This window comes from Rhynchophorus ferrugineus, unplaced genomic scaffold, assembly GCF_030347505.1.
Source record: "Rhynchophorus ferrugineus isolate W39M unplaced genomic scaffold, kcgeb_rfMv2 rfM6, whole genome shotgun sequence".
Classification (NCBI taxonomy): Eukaryota; Metazoa; Arthropoda; class Insecta; order Coleoptera; family Curculionidae; genus Rhynchophorus; species Rhynchophorus ferrugineus.
In genome coordinates, this window is record NW_027472585.1 from 21,799,234 (window position 1) to 21,816,649 (window position 17,416).

At 32.2% G+C, this 17,416-nt stretch overlaps 1 protein-coding gene across 2 annotated transcripts in view; it reads right to left on the reverse strand.

Moving 5' to 3' along the window:
- The window catches only part of LOC143197864 (limbic system-associated membrane protein-like), a 487,089-nt gene that overhangs the window by 3,113 nt on the left and 466,560 nt on the right, over window positions 1–17,416 (reverse strand). The window contains exons 8-9 of one of the 2 annotated variants that reach the window (XM_076406624.1): window positions 4,921–5,161; window positions 1,107–1,142 (exon numbers count right to left, since the gene is read on the reverse strand). In XM_076406624.1, coding sequence (XP_076262739.1) covers window positions 1,107–1,142; window positions 4,921–5,161 — 277 coding nt within the window. The remainder of the gene's footprint in view (window positions 1–1,106; window positions 1,143–4,920; window positions 5,162–17,416) is intronic. The other variant, XM_076406625.1, reaches the window with a different exon arrangement.

A 17,416-nucleotide genomic window follows, 5' to 3' on the forward strand; every position in this document is an offset into this window, starting at 1 on the left:
TAATTAACGACTGCATCACATATCACTTAATTTGAAAGATATCTTAAAAAGCATATACAATTTCGGCTTTTTATTTCTTCTATCTAAGATAAATTCAGTCAAGAAAAAGATTTTATAATTATTGTTAGGTGTTTATTATATATTTGGGTAAAATGAATAAATGCAATATTAACAGCGAATTCAGTATAACAAAACTAGAAGGCAGAACTCCAATAGGTCTCATAAAATTGATGATACTAAAGAAACTTGAAAAAGTGAGAACGATTTATAGAGTAATATTTCGATATTATTGCCTGGAATACTGAGCTCTTAACCTTGTTTTATTAATTTGTTTATATACTTATATTGCTCCTTATTACTGTTATATTTATTTATGCAACTATACTATATATATGTAATTTAGATTTATGCATTTTTATTTTTTATTTATATTAAATATTTTACTTATATATTTCATTTTATGTTTGTATATAAACATATTTTAGTAGATCACTTTAGTTTTCATTCGAATAATATTGGTCAATAAATGTGACGTCAAAGGATAGTCACGTGATATGAAGGGTAAAACTATTTAATCAAATTTTATAAAAAAGCGACCTCAGTGCTCCCAACTATTCGATCTCCTGTAACATTTCTCCATAACCTTCTACAAGTGATCCATTCCCCTGGTTCTAAAGTGAAGGAATTATGATCTTACTAGAAATGTCACAACAGGTCGTCGATCAAAGCAACAAACACATATCATTAATTAGTATTTAAATTTTTTATAAACAAGTATAGAGCATACACAAAATAATTTTCTCCAACCTATTAGTAGTATATACATAAGAAACATTGGCTTTAACAATATGCTATTTTAAATATGTATACACCAATAAATTTAATATGAAACTAAGAAAATATATTTTATCTATACCTATGGGACATCGAAACTATGGAAAACTCATGCATAATTAAGAAGCAACATTGTATATTGTGTTAGATAAGGATGTGCAAATTTACAAGTGTCAATATGAATTTAAATAATTTTATATCGAAAATATTTTTGTTATTTATTCCCGAAAAAAGCTCATGACAAAGTATCGCTGAGTATATTGATATCTTACCGTGGAATAGCCGTCTGGTATCAGTGGTGATTTCGTCTGTGAAACGTCCATCAACAGAAGAGAAAACCAAAAACATAGTGCATAGTGTGTGGTAAGAAGGGGTGCATGGAACAAAAAAACAAACGCAATGCGGATCAATACACGGCTACGTAAATCTATTCGGCGTCATTTTGGGTAAGAGCTGCGCCTCTTGTTTACGAGCGAGTAAAATAATTGTTTACCGTATCCAAGTGTGTTTATGGCGAAGTTTGCGTTGCTTCAAGTTTTTTCCGCCATTTTAATTAGTCTAATAATTTTACTGGAAGCCGCTCCGAGGTTTGTTTATGAAGGCTTCGATAATGGTAAGCGAAGGAAAAAGTTTTTTAATTAGATAATTAGACGACTTGAAAAGTTACGGCCAAAGAAGCCGGTTAGGTCACCGTATCTTTTTTATACCACCGTAGGCGCTTTTAGAAACTGCTGCCGCTTATATCTGGTTTCCTGGTGAATTTTGAGTCAAACTAGTTTAAATTTTGTTAAACTATTCTATGTTTAACAATTAATTTAATCGCTATTTTAAATAATGCCTGAACGACATTTAATATTTTTTATGTTATATATTTTGAGTTTATAGGAAATTCGTATTTCGATATAGTGTTAGGATATTGGTGTTAAGTTTCAGAAAATACGAACAGTCCAGTTGCATTTAGGTTTTAAATAGTGATACAATTGCTGTAATTTCATACTATTTCTTGTAAGAGATGTGGAACATTTAAGAGTTAAACTTTTTTTTTTAATCTGAAGATCTCAGAAAAATTTACTACTTAAAATGAGAGATTAAATGATGCATGTTTGTGGGTACATAAAAGACCGACTTGCAACAAATAGCCCTTCTCAAAAGAAAGATATTTCGATGATTCTTCATTTTTTTTACCTATTTGTGGCGCCATGTAGATGTGGAAAAAGTTTTGACCCGGACCAATATCTGATGCAATGGACATATAACTACTGCTAATTTAAAAAAACGCAGATTACTACCGATTTAATGTATGGAAAAAATTTAATGTTTTCAGCATATGTTATAAATCTATATGTTGTATATGTTATATATTTCTGCCATTGATATTAAATGAAATATCTCATCTATTTATATTCACAATAATTCAAGCTAATATAACAGGTCAATTAAAAACTCCCCGGCCTGACACATAGATGATGCTACTAGAATAACATTTATATGTTGTTTTAGTTAGCCCTAACCCTCAAAAGATGCGTGTATAAGTTTAAGAGCGATCGTATCATTAGTTTGGGAAATTAGCATTTTGAGTGAAGCAAATTTTGTTATTGTAAAAAAAATGGATGAAAACAAAATTCTCGTGTTGATAAAATATTGCTTTTTGAAGGGAAAAAATACAGGTGAAGCAAATACTTGACTTGATGCCGAGTTTCCGGATACTGCCCCAGGAAAATCAACCATCACGGATTGGTATACTAATATTAGACGTGTTGAAATGAGCACATAAGACGGTGAACGCAGTGGACGCCCAAAAGAAGTTGTTACCGACGAAAATATTTAAAAAATCCACAAAATGATTTTAAATGACCGTAAATTGAAATAGAATTAATGAAAATCACGAATATTTCGGTATGAGAAGCTCTGTGCAAAGTGGGTACCGCGCGAGCTCACTTTTGACCAAAAACAACGATTTGTTGATGATTTGGATTAATAAACCCAAGTTTTTGCGTCCATATGTGGCAATGGATGAAACATGACTCCATCATTTCACTCCGAAGTCCAATTAACAGTCATCCGAGTGAACTGCACAGGATGAACCCGCTCCAAAGCGTGGGGATATGCAACAGTCGGCTGGCAAGGTTATGGCGTCTGTATTTTGGGCTGCGCATGGAATAATTTTCATTGACTTCATTGAAAAAGGAAGGACCATCAACGTATCAACGTCCATCAACATAGCGTTATTGGACCGTTTGAAGGACGAAATCGCCGAAAAACGGCTGTATTTGAAGAAGAAGAAAGTGCTGCTTCACCAAGATAATGTAAAGTGACACAAGTCAGTGAAAACGATGGTAAAATTCCATGAATTGGGCTTCGAATTGCTTCCTGATCTACCGTATTCTCCATATCTGCCCCCAGAGACTATTTCTTGTTCTTAGATCTCAAAAGAATGCTCACTGCGAAGACATTTTCGTCAATTGAAGAGGTGATCGCCTGAACTTAGTTCTATTTTGAAGCAAAGGACAAATCGTACTACAAAAATTGTATCGAAAAGTTGGAGGGTAGCTAAAATTAGTATACCACGCTTGAAGGGAATTATTTTGAATAAAAAAAACTAATTTTGACAAAAAAAAATGTGTTTTAGTATGCTAAGTCGGAGATTCTTCTATTGACCTGTTATTAAGTCGTTATTTTTTGTCACTGTCGTCAAGACCACCACTTCTAGAATATGCAAATTCCATAATAGGAATGTCATGGAGCAGAAACATCAGTTCTTATATTTCTTAAAATTCAGTATTGGTGATTGATTACTTCTCAAATAATACAGAGAGAAAAAAAGTAGAGAAACTAGAATGTCTAAACCATCGAAACTGGGTCAGTTTTTGTTGATGAACATTTGTTTGTGTTGATGCATCATAGTTACACTAATTGATATTGCAGATTAAAGTAAATATAGCGAATAAAATAATATAACTGAAATTTGATAGGAATCATGATCACTACGAATTCACAATTATTTGTGGGATTAAATTATTAAATTTAGATTATATTTAGAGAGAAATATTTGTAATATATTATTTACATATTTGTTTATAGGGATTGAATTTGTGATAGCCTTGTAGTACTTTGAACGCCAAGAATCATGGAGAATCTTCAATTCATCTAATAATTAATAACTGCATTTTATTGTGGCGATTAATAATAATCAACGTGTTTTTGTTTGAAAGACGATAGGAATATATTGGAGTAGTATGTCAACATAGTTTTAAGTATGATATATAGAGAACTGATTATTGAAAAAATGTAAAATAAAATATGTAACAATATATTTCCAAAATAGATTGTAAATTTTCGAAACTCATAGAGAAACCAGATTCTTTAGCTAACAGTAGTGTCGAAAATATATGTTTTAGTTAGTTGGTATAAAAGATAGAGCTTGTGGTATTTATTAAGATTCATTAAATTGTTTGGAAATAAAACGTTAATGACATTTCTCGGAAATAAAAACGAAAAGTTGTACAATGAAGATTCCTTGGAATATATTATTCTAAAATATGTTAGAATATGTTTGAATAATTGAGCATTAAAAATAACACTTTCTAATCCAGAAGAAAAGTGTTAGTTATAGTGTAAAAGCGACATTCGAAGTTTGATTTTGATTTCGCATATTACAAAACAAAAAAAATTATTATCCAGAAATCTGAATGTCTTACAAGCAATGAGTAAAATGTTATTAAATGTATTAGAAAATTACGGTGGTATTTGATTCGAATAATATGTCCATTCCAATTTAAAAAGAACAAACGTCAAAACTTTTTTTATGATCTAGGGAAACTTCCGAATGTCGAAAATCGAATATATGAATTCGACTGGCTGTTCTAAAACCATTATCTGGGCGTGCATCGTCCAGACTTGTCATATTGTCCGGCAACTTCGGGAAATTCATAAAATTGAAAAAGTTTCTCTACGGCCAAGAAGCGCATTTCTCATGCATCCCAAAACTTCGCTCGTATCATCCCCTTCCCTTCACCCTTTCCGCGGGAAACAATGTCCCCCTTTGGGGTCCCCGTCGCGTTTGTGGAGGAGTCTCCGGAAACTCACCTGTCTCCGTCGTTTTGAAGGTGAAAGAATCGGAAACCGGGCTCCATCCGAACTTGTTTCGTGCCTGGACACGTGCCTCGTATTGTTGGCCCCCTTCTAAGCCTCGGATCACGTAGCTCATGGACTGCATACCGACCGGTTGGGCCGGGATTGCCGGTAGTATCACGTCCCTCCATTCTAACCGTCTGTCTTTCATTGGTCGGCTGTATACGTAACCGTTGGAGGAAAAAGTCCTGTTTTCCTGGAAGACGAGAACAAAAAACGTTTTAAAGCAATTTTTTAATAGGAAAGCATTGCATAACAGGATAAATAATGGGCTGGGGAAAGCGAAATTACTTATACACATTTCGCCGATACTGATCAATGATATGTGGACCATATTGGCCTCTTTACCATTTTTTTTGTAAAACACTGATTCCGTTATTGCAGAAGTGAGATTTCAGGAAAAAATTCAATTAAGCGATTTTCACGGTTTACCACGATACGGTACATCTTTAACACTTCCTAGCTATTTTTGTCCGGCTCCTAAATAAATGTGTCGTCTGGAATTGAAAATAATAAGGAAGACAATAATTTTCTATCAATTCTGACCGTTCTGTTTTAATAGCTTGCGATTCAATCGCATTCGATGGTGACAATAGAGTCGATTTTTTTAAATTAATACATTGTAACTAGTCTTTGCTGACAAATCTATTTTTATTTTTTCAATTCGTTTTTACGATATTCGATTACCACCACCAGGTATAACCAGAAGAACTGATCGGTCCACACTTACTGAACAATTTGTATTTTATTTACATACATTTTCGTAGCACATCTTCACTACTCGATTGCATAGATCAATATCGGCTTCAGAATGCTCTTACCACTGGAGTTTTATATCGTGATTTATTCTGTTCGTAATTATAGTTAGTGTTCATCAGTCAACTTTTATAATCCGTGTTTTGCTCTAGTTATTTATACTGTTGTACTCGTTTATCACAACTTTTTTGCTTTCAACAGCAAGTGTCGCACTAAAATTAGCAAACATAACCGTAACGATGTTTGGCATTTATGGCATGCTACACCTGCATTGACTTCTATTTTATTAGAATCGACTTCCCCTTGTTATAAGTGGCCAATAAACTGTAAATACCTGCCTGATCCTATACCTATCTGAATTGACTCTAGCAGTGTATGATAGATAAAGCCTCTCCAATCTCAATAAACGCAGAATTATTTTCCTCAGCGATAATGCGTGCTTTTCAAACCCTGTGAATTTCTATCATTATCATTGAATATTCAGATAGATAAAAAATTCTCACTCAGTATTTTATTCATAATACGACACAATACAAAAACTATTTTTGAATAATGTGTTTCTTCATTTCCTACTAATTTTAGGATGAGCAATGAACAATATTTTGGATGTAAGAAAATATTCTCATTAAATTTAACTGTTATAGACCAGCTCCTGATGATACTGCTGTAGACTGGAGTTGAGAAATAGTTTTGATTTTTTCCTCGATAAGCACAAGACTCCCATGACATGGATTAGATTGCATATTTTCCTACGATATGCTGCAATTGATACCACAGGACATAATTTATAATTTACTAAATCACGCCAGAAATGGCGATCGAAGGTAGCTTTTCTGCTGTCGGACTATATTAGTCTCCTATTTTTTCACCTAAAAGATCGATTTCAACACAGTAGTCTGAATTTATTTCTCAACTGTGCACTGATTATAATATCTTAAAGGAATGGTCTGCTTTAATATGATCTAGCAGAAAAACATATAGAATTTTCTAAAAACATGGCATTTGAAAAACCTGAAGCTTACAGATGTTAGACTGTAGAAAACATACAGAACGATGGGCAAGAGAAGAAGTAATGTTCAAAATACGCGTATTTTAGTCTTGATTCTAATATATCATCTCTCGCACTTACACCATCATTAAAAAGAAAAAGGTGCTGCTCCTGCAGAGTCAGTCGATTCGTCAGTTGTCAATAGTTTGGTCTTTTCTTCAGTAATTCTCAAGCCATATATGCTTATGGACGCTCACTATTTGCATCATTGCTATATGCTGATATGATGTATTAAATAAGAAAAGTTTATCTAAAATCATCAGTTTTTCATTAATTATTATAGATCAATTAGATATGACAATGGTGTCCTATTCTCATATTGTTGATTAATTTTATGTAGCTGATGTTATCATGTACGTTTCTACGATAAGCTGTAATTTTTTATACTAATATTTTAACATTCAAAAATAAAGAATTTTTTAAAAATTTATAGTCGACCCACCCAACACTGTTGTGTTATATTAGCGACTTCAAACACTCTGTTTTTGTTAGTATATTCAGAGAAATATAGAACTGAGGAACAGCTCTTTTATATGAAATAACTGTTAGACCAACAGACCATGACTTTATTAGCAGATAGTTATATTATAATTATTCAACTTTCGATTTGTTGTTTTTTATTAAAGATATTTTATTAGTCACATCAATCCGATGGACATTGTAGATAAGATTACTCTAGAAATATGGATAACCTCCTCCATGTATAGTAGTATAATATTATTGGTAATTAGCATAAGTCAATACCCAAGGTGTACTATAAGCCAATAGTATATTTGTATCAATCAAATTGTGTCAGACCACTATATAAGACACAAAAGCAATCATCACTATGAAAAACATATAAGCTAGGATGAGTCTGTCTTTAATTTTGTTCATGGATTTCACAAAAATGACCATAATATCAAACATTTAAAATCACCTATAAGGAAATTAATTTTTCCTCAACATATCATGATACAATAATTCAATTTGTTATTAAAGAAAAACGAAAATATGTATATCTACCGATAGTTGCAGAAAATAATAGAAAACATATATTTATTGAGCCTAGATGGTGCCAATATTACTACCAAAATTATTATTTAATAAAAAATTAACTATATACCACTGAAACAAAACTTAATTATTTACCAACACAAACATACTTACCACTCAGATAGTGGTAATAAATTTAAATTTATTTCATACTATCCTTGGTTGGTCCAATAAATTATCCACTTAGTATAATTAACTATATACTACAAGACATTTTTGTATTCAAATTAGGCAATTACTATAATTATTATTAATATCAATATACCTATTAGTTATTCAAATCATTTGTTTACTATATAGTCGTAAACGATTCTGACGGATATCGAAAAATATTTGAATCATCATTAAAATAATTGCTTTAAAAATTAATACAACTGGCCAGTATTTAGATCAACTTTAATTATTTATATTCATTTGGATTAATTTATTTGAAGTACTACTATTGCTATTACTAATATTGAGGTAAACGTATAGAGAGTATTTTTTATTTAATATGACGAAATATAAAATGGATTGCTCATTGTATTTATTCGTTGATTAATTAGTAAGACTTTTATAGTTTGATATAAAAAATATGGCGAGTTGTTATACGTTAAATGTAATTAAGACTAAATTCATTATTTTTGGAACCCATGGCTTTGATAAATGTATCTAGCGGTACAAGAGTTCTATAGGTTTAAACTACATGGCATCGGAAATCTGACGTATCGCGAGTTATGAAAATGGTTGACTCAGTTTTGTATGAGCTCACACTGAAATATTAAATAATAGCTCTGATAATGTAACAGCCAATCAAATGCGGTTTAAGTTCATCACGTCCATATAGATAATTTTGTTGTTAAAGATGTATTACGCTTCGGCAGGTTAATTGTCGAAAGTATGAATAATATGAAAATAGCCAAGGTCGACCATAATATAAGCACTCTCTATATTGCCCGTGAAATACACTATGCACAGAAAACTACGAGAAGTTGTTTGGAAAAGACTGGATACAAAATGTTAAACCAAAATATATTCATGCACTTCCGTCTGTGAATCTAAGTTGCAATAATATCGACCTATTTATGAACTGGATACTGGTTGCCTATGAACGGTAGATTACTCGCTACAGTGTTAAGCCAAAACTGTTGATGCCGAAGCGCGGTAAGTACGCGTAAATTGTAATTAAGCTAGGATTAGTGAACAGGAAGGTTTTGACATGCGCTTGATGGGATTACCCAAAATACCTCAAAGTATATGATTCATCATATAGTTTGAGTCGCTCTTTACGCAGAGCTGGTTGAAGGAAGCAATCTCCAAGCAAACCCCTAAGGCCAAATTGAGGACAAGTAACTAAACATTTAGACAAAAATCGTGTTTCATCGAGAAAAGGTTAGATCAAACATTGACAACTACTCGTTACAGGCTTATTGGTGGTGTAAGGTTCCATAATCTTATTATATATCGGTAATGATATTAAAATTAACAGCATAATTAATTTTCGTTTCAAGGCAGAAATAAGATAAAGAAATGTGCTTACTTCTTGCAAGGCGAGAACCACTCAGCATAGTTTGAACATCGGCAATTTATTCATAGCAATAAGACCATTCTAATGTATATATTTGCTATTTTAAGTACTTTCGATTATGTTTAAACTGTCACTAACGTAATATCGAGTTAAATATAACCGTTGATAGCATTCGAAATTAGGGCTCATTAGTTTTCTTTATTATGTATTCGACTCTCTAATAATTTTATAATTTTTTTCATTTACTACATAACAATATATTTAAAATAATGTGTTGGGCTTAGTCAGCATATATTCCTAAAATATTCGATGCTCAACCAGAAAAGTAACGTGGGTTTCTAACTAATCTCACTGAACATTCATCGCTGTTCACTGCTGAGCGATCATATATTCTCAAAATACAAAGAAAAATATTAATTAAATGCATCCAAGTGTCAATCAAAACCCATTATGGTTATATTACAAAAAGCTATATCAAATATCTGGTTTCTAGTATATCAAATAATTCGATGGGCTATTCTTCAACTGTTTATGAGTAACTGATATATAGTTGATTGAACAATATGATTTTGTCAAGTATTTACAGTCCCCCACATATACTAGAACAATACTTACGTATTGAGTATTAGCTATTAGTCCAAATTCTGTCACTGCTCCATAGCAGAGCTTGATAACATAGATTTTGTAAAGTACTTGATGAAGAATTGCAGTTGCATGTGTTTGTAATTATCTTCGAAATTACAATATGTCCACTTTATTTTCATAAAAATTTTAAGGTAATTTGATACAATGCTGTAGAATAATGTATATAATGTATACAAGACACTTTTTCGTTTCACAGAGTTGCTAAAAGTTGTAGAGAAACAAACATCCATCATCAAATATACATAACTTAAAACTTTTTTGTGTTAAACTTACTATTAAATGTATAAAATTATTATTATGGCAGCCCGATCAAATGATTTAGCATTTTTGTATTAAAATTATTATCGTACCATTTTTGAGTAGATTTACCATCAATATATAATTTTGATTATTAGTCATTGCAAATATGGTAATTAATTTCAACAATACTATTCTTACAGTTCTCAACTGATGATTGTGCTATTATTGGTTACTATTTACATACTGATAGTGTTATTACTTGGAACACTCACTCACTCAAATTTTCAAAGTTCTAATATTCTTTTTGAAATTGTAATTTCAGTTGCAGTAACACAACACGGTCAGCGTTGACGTATCCATAATAATCCAAATAAATATCCGAATGGTGCTTACGAAACGTTGATTGACGTCACTGCTTCGTATAGCGAATTTTTAAATTTTCTGTTTTGTTTATATTAAAATCTTAATAGTAACACTTATAGTTTAGATATACATCTTTTTATAGTATACGTCTATTATCATCTTCCTTATTTTATGCTAAATAATGGGTTTCTTTTAAATAAAACTGCTTTGTAACTCCGGAGCCGCAAAATAATTTTTAGGTAGGCCTCTTAGATACGTTTGGCATAACCTCTATAATTTTTTAGGAATAAGTGACTATTTTGTATTTGTTTCATCATTATTAGTCTTATTAGATTAATGCACATTTTTTATTAGTGTAGTGATTATTTGTGTAGTTTTGTGACCTATTGATATCAGTCACTTATTATAAACTACTCTCTGTTTTTTTATCACTTTAACGGCTGAATTTTAGACACCATATCTTAGTCATCAGTTACTTGCTTTACACTTTTATTTTATCCGTGTCGTGATAGTCTTAACTGTTCATATTATTCCTGTTTCCTCTTTCTTTAATATCAGTTAATTTTATATTATATTTTAAAGTCTCCTTTTTACCAACTAGGACTTATCCGTTCTGCATCTAATGTTTAGCGTGGACTTCAAACCACAGCCCTCGGCATTAAGGCTACCTTGCTCAAGATCATCCTAAAATACATCCGGTTACCCAGCTTGGCTGTTGGCGTGACTGAGTCGGTTATTCATTGTTAGATTTTAAACTATTGCCTAGATATACTTACAACTACAATAACAAACATACAGTACAACCGTGTGCTGCGGGATTCGAACCCACGACTATTAACAGGAAGACCACTGTTTTGTAGTCTTAACCACTGCAGCTACCTAAGCCAACTTAATACTAGTCTTATTCCTTGTACTTCGATTGTTAATAATTTATTTAATAATTTTGGATCTCATCTTTATATACTCACAGTTGACCTGCTAATTTACCAAATTTTTTTTTATAATATGTAATGTTGTTCGGATAGTTACATTTACATTATTGAATTAGAAAAAGTTTGAAATTTTTCGACAGAGAGCAGGAAGCTCTATTTAACATATATGTCATAAGCATAGAAACCCACATAGTGGAATGAAAGTTGAAGTCAAGCTATTTTATAAGATAATGATATCATAAGAATGGTCCTAAGGATATATCATATTTATCAGAGATATATCATAACTAGTAAAGGAACATGCTTTACGCACTATGAGTAATGGTGTGCTGTCACATATATTTGCGACTCAAAGTGTGAAGCTGGAAATGTGAAGTTGTTGGTTTGGTTAAGATGTAAATACTCCGCTATGAGCTACTTCTATGAAAGGAACTTATTTTTATAACAAGCATTGAAATCACTTTTTAAATATATTTATTTATTTAACGTGAACCATATGTTTTTTCCAACGTTGATGTTAATGCTGTCAGGAAGAAAAACAAATATAATGCTTAACAATAAATAATAATCTGAAAAATGTTGATGTGTAAAATCCTTTAGAAAGTTATGTTTACAAAAAGTTAAAAGAATCCCGGTAATCATAATTAGTGTCAAAGTAAATGCGAATGAAAGAAAACCACTGGGAACTTTTTAATCAATTTACGAAACGTTAAATGTGGAGAAATAGAAATATTCTTAACTAACCGCAAACCGTACTGCATTAAAAACTGTTAAAATTTATTAGAACAAAAACTGGAACAAACTTCATTATTCTTACTTCAGTAATGTTCCTGTTTTTGTCGTAATTTTGATGATATTTTTTCTATAGTATACGAGTTCCTTTGTTTTACCCCGTTTTAATTTATTTATAATGGCCTAAGTTGGCGGAAACACAAACAAAAGTCTCGACCAACAATTCAATGAAAATTTCGAAAATATCAAACTATTATATGAGAAAGAAGCAACGCCGCTTGTTACATATTCGGTCTGCTATTTGAAGCTATTCTAATGTTATTGTGATACGACTGGTTGACTAATTCATGGAGTATTAACTATTTATGAGAGCAGATCGAAATGTCTGCGACCTCATTTAAAATATCAATAAAATCACAGGTATTAGATATACAATACGTGGCTATTTAAATGGTTATTTTATTATATTTTTACTAATATATTTATTATGCTTCCTAAATAGTTTTTTCAATATTTTTATATACATTTATGATAGATGAAGATAACTTTTGTATTAGTAAAATTACATTAAATTATTCGAGCTATAACATTAAAATTATAATTTATGGAGTGAAATTAGAATAATTGAGTGAAAGCAATTTCATTTTGAGGACTCTAATATTTAAAATCATCTAGTATCGCTTGAGTAAAGATGGCCAAGGTAGTTAATTTTGAAGAAGGTTCAAAACTAAAACTTAAAAAATAATGGCATTTTGGCGAATACATTTTTAACAAAAATACACACACTCTTCAACGTTCTTTCTGTTAGAATAGGTTAAGGACCCATATATATTTATATGGAATTAAAGGAACAATACCCTTAGCAATAGTGATTTCGTTAGCATTCGTGTATAATCATTGTAATGTCTTTAAACCATACACGTTATATAACTGGTACCGTTGGTTCGATTCCGATGAGATCATAAGGTTTTTGAATTCATTAAAATATATATAATCGACTTACTTTTCGATATAGAGAAAAGAGATTAGCACAGCAAGAAATCAGATTGACGTTAGATTAACATTAGTTCCTCAGTTCCTCCAAGAATACTTTGTTATTATTCGAGCGTAAGAATAGTTCGGGTAAAAGTATCGCTTTTCAAACAGTATCAGTCACATAAACCCAAACTCAAAGATCTAGCAATCATTTATTTTCTGACACAAACATCGCAGTTCAGGGTGTACAACCACAGAGGTGGCTTAAAAACTGCCGTGAGCTAATATATTCAAGCAGAATTTAGACACAAGCTTGAAGTTCAGGGTATAAGTTTACTAAATGCGGATTGTTGTAGTTCGGATCCTTATCCGTAGATTATTGGAAATAAAAGACACCAGCACTTCCATACACCATTCCGTACCATGGTATCATAGAAATTTGGATAAAAAAACAGTGCTGTTCAGAGGATAAATAAAGGCATATTGGCGGACGAAGGTACAAGTCATAAAAACTTTTGGTAATATAATTAGGAGATGTATATTATATCGCGAAACATATGCATTCCTGGTTATTCAAAATGAAAGAGATCTGGGTTAGATTGGGAGAGTGCTGAGTAATGCTTTTAGACATGTACTGATTCAACAAGTGAAAATATTAATGAATAAAAATAATATTAAAGTGAAACAATTTTTGTTTGTAAACTCCACATATTTGACAATTTTAGACAAAATATTATTTTTTAGATGAATGTATGAGCATCTAACATTTCAATTGAAAAGTCCTTGGCCTACCATAGTAAAACACATTTTTTGGCAAAATTAGTTTTTTTTATTCAACATAATTGCCTTCAAGGGTGATACACTGATTAGAGTGACCCTCAAACTTTTCGATACCATTTTTGTAGTACGATTTGCCCTTTGCTTCAAAATAGGCCTCAGTTTCGTCGATCAGCTCTTCATTCGACGAAAATTTCTTCCCAGCGAGCATTCTTTTGAGATATGAGAACTGTAAATGGTCGCTGGGGGACAGATCTGGAGAGTACGCTGGATGAGAAAGAAATTCGAAGTTCAATTCATGGATTTTTGACACGGTGCATTGTCTTGGTTAAGCAGCACTTTCAATTTCTTCAAATGCGGCCAGTTTTTCGGCGATTTCGTCCTTCAAACGGCACAATAACGTTATGTGATAGTCGCTGTTGATGGTCCTTCAATTTTTAAGGTAGTCAATAAAAATTATTCCATGTGCATCTCAAAATACAGGCGCCACAAACTTGCCAGCGGAATGTTGCATTTTCCAACGCTTTGGAGCGCGTTCATCGTGTGCACTCCACTCGGATGACTGTCGATTGGACTTCGGGGTGAAATGATGGAGTCATGTTTCATCCATTGTCACATATCGACGCAAAAACTCGGGTTCATGTTTTCGTCAGTAACAACCTCTCTTGGGCGTCCACTACGTTCGCCGCCTTCGGTGCTCATTTGTCCACGTCTAAACTTAACATACCAATCCTTAATGGTTGATTTTCCTGGGACAGTGTCCAGAAACTTGGCATCAAGCCAAGTTTTTGCTTCAACTGTATGTTTCCCTTTAAAAAGCAATATTTTATCAACACGCGAAATTCGCTTTTATCAATTTTTTCACAATAGCAAAAGTTCACTCAAAATCCTATAATTCGCAAAGTAATGATCGGACAGCTGTAAAATTTACACACGCATTTTTTAAGGGCTAACTAAGAAACATGTAAATTTAATTCTAGTAGCGCCATCTATGTATCAGGTTCGGGACTTTTCAATTGACCTGACCTGTTAAAAGATGTAAAATCATCGATCTGCCAGTGTCTTATCTCCGAATAAAATTATTATTACAATGTAATTTTAAATATTGATATTCGTTCGCGTAACAATAACAATCTTGTTGGTATTTTGACCATCAAGTTTTAACCGACCTAGACTTAAAGTACGTTGTTGCGAAACAACTTCAGAAATTACAAATTCAGAGCTGTTATGCGATTAGATAGTTTTATGAGAGGGTAATTGTTTGCGAATATCTATTGAAAGTTGGAGGAAAGGATTACCGGATTTGCGATGATGTGCATTAGCGTATGACCAATGAAATTAGTGCTTGGATAAATAGAGTCTAACATCTTCCTGATGATACTGCCAAGCTTTAAGAGGATAAAGAATTTTTGAAAAAGATATAGACTTGTTTTAATAAAGCTTGGAATAATTTGAAGTCGTATGCAATATAGCTTAGTCATATTGATATGAGTTTATATTTTTCAGAGAAACGTCTTCCTAATCATGCTTAACGTAATTTATTTAATTTTGATTTTTATGGTCTATACGGATACCGATTATTTAATATATTTCCCACTGGTCCCTTTTTTAATCCACTATCATTTACCGAAATGAATTTTTCAAAAATTAAAGTCTTTGACCCAGGTCTACCATGGGTGGTTTATACCACATGCCCTTCTTTGCATCAGCTAAGGCTTTTAGTTAAACATAATAGTGAATATTCTCTTGCTCTACAAGAAATATGATTGCTTGCACCGCAGAAGATAATACTGAGGCTTGTTTGGTTTTATGCTTGATCTACGCTGATGGTCATCCAACTAATGAGAGAACAATAACTGTGATTTACGCTGACAACACTGCTATCCTGTCAGTATGTTCTAACCCAAAAACGTATTCATCTTAACTTCAGCACCAGCTAAATGAAATAGGGAAGTGGTTTAGACATTGGCAAATAAAGGCAAACCAAACTAAGTTAACGCATGTAACATACACACTCAGTAAAGAAACTTGTCCGCTGGTAAAATTATACCACTACCACTTAAAAAATGAGAGAAAAATGGAAATACAAAACTCATCATTAAGCCAATCTGGACTTACGCCATTTCCTATAGAGTGTGTTAGCAACATCCAGATTTTAGAACCATTTTGGAGCAATACACTAAGGAACATATTCAATATTCCCCATAAGTAACACATATTTGTACCTAGAACTTATTCTACAAACAGTAAAGTAAGAAATAAGTATAATTTAATATATCAGAGTAGTGGAGGGAGAACGCAGACAACGCAAATTAAACAAATAGATAAGAAGTTGGTCAACACAGTGAATTATTATTCTAGGTTAGATTATTAAATCGCATAAGATTAAAATATTTTTTATTCAACGTTGCATTCTCCATATAATCATAATTTAATACAATTATATTAGAGGAAACTCTTAATCTGGGAAATACTCTAATAAAATTTTCAATCACAAATTAAACCTTTATGTTTTTGGGTAAATTGTATGGCTCGGCGAATGGAAGTAAAACGAAATGAAACAGTGGTGTTTACATGATACGACCGTTATTTATTAATATAATAAAAATGCGGAAAATACAGGTAATAAAAGGTGAATGATCGAAAGTACTCTTTAATAATCTCCCAGATAAACGTCTCGGGGTTGCCAGATTTCGCTATCGTGTGCAAGTTGGCGCTACTGGCACCCCGCCCGTGTTCAACGCCTGGGATTATATTTTTGGGTATTTTTGTCGACTGTTATATTCCACGATGTAAAATTGGACATGCCAGCTAATTTAACAATGTCGCTACAATGTTTTATGGAATTTACTTTTTCAAAAACAGGCCTGAAATACACTGTGAATAAGATGGTAGCAAGAGGCAAGAGCAGCAGAGTATTGCAACTACATAATTATAATGTTGTTTGATCTCGGGGAAAGAATCATTATCTACAATAACACAATCTATAATATCGATTTGGATGAACTATACAAGTGATGGAATTCACCTCATTAACAATTTTAAAAACTGCGTTATTACACGACACAGAAGCTGTGTGTTTAAATCTATTACAGTATTGATGCCGATATAAAAATAAGCATTCTTAAAACATATTTAGGTATACGTAAGAACATGTATCTTATTTCTGCTTTTTGTTTGTTTTTATAGTAATGTCTTCGGATTTATTTAGATTAAGATGCTACACGTATCCAACCAAGATGGCGTCTAATCCTCGATAATAGAAGCAGAATAGGTCGGAATCGAGGGGGCCCAGGAGCGGTCCTTCTTATATTGTCCGCGCATTTCGCCATCTATTTAGCTGCAGATCACGTAGTATATAGGCAAAGTTCAATTTCTTTGTATAATTTAACTTTTAAAAATCGATCGCCAAACCGATAGCCCTATTTTCCCCTGATCTCT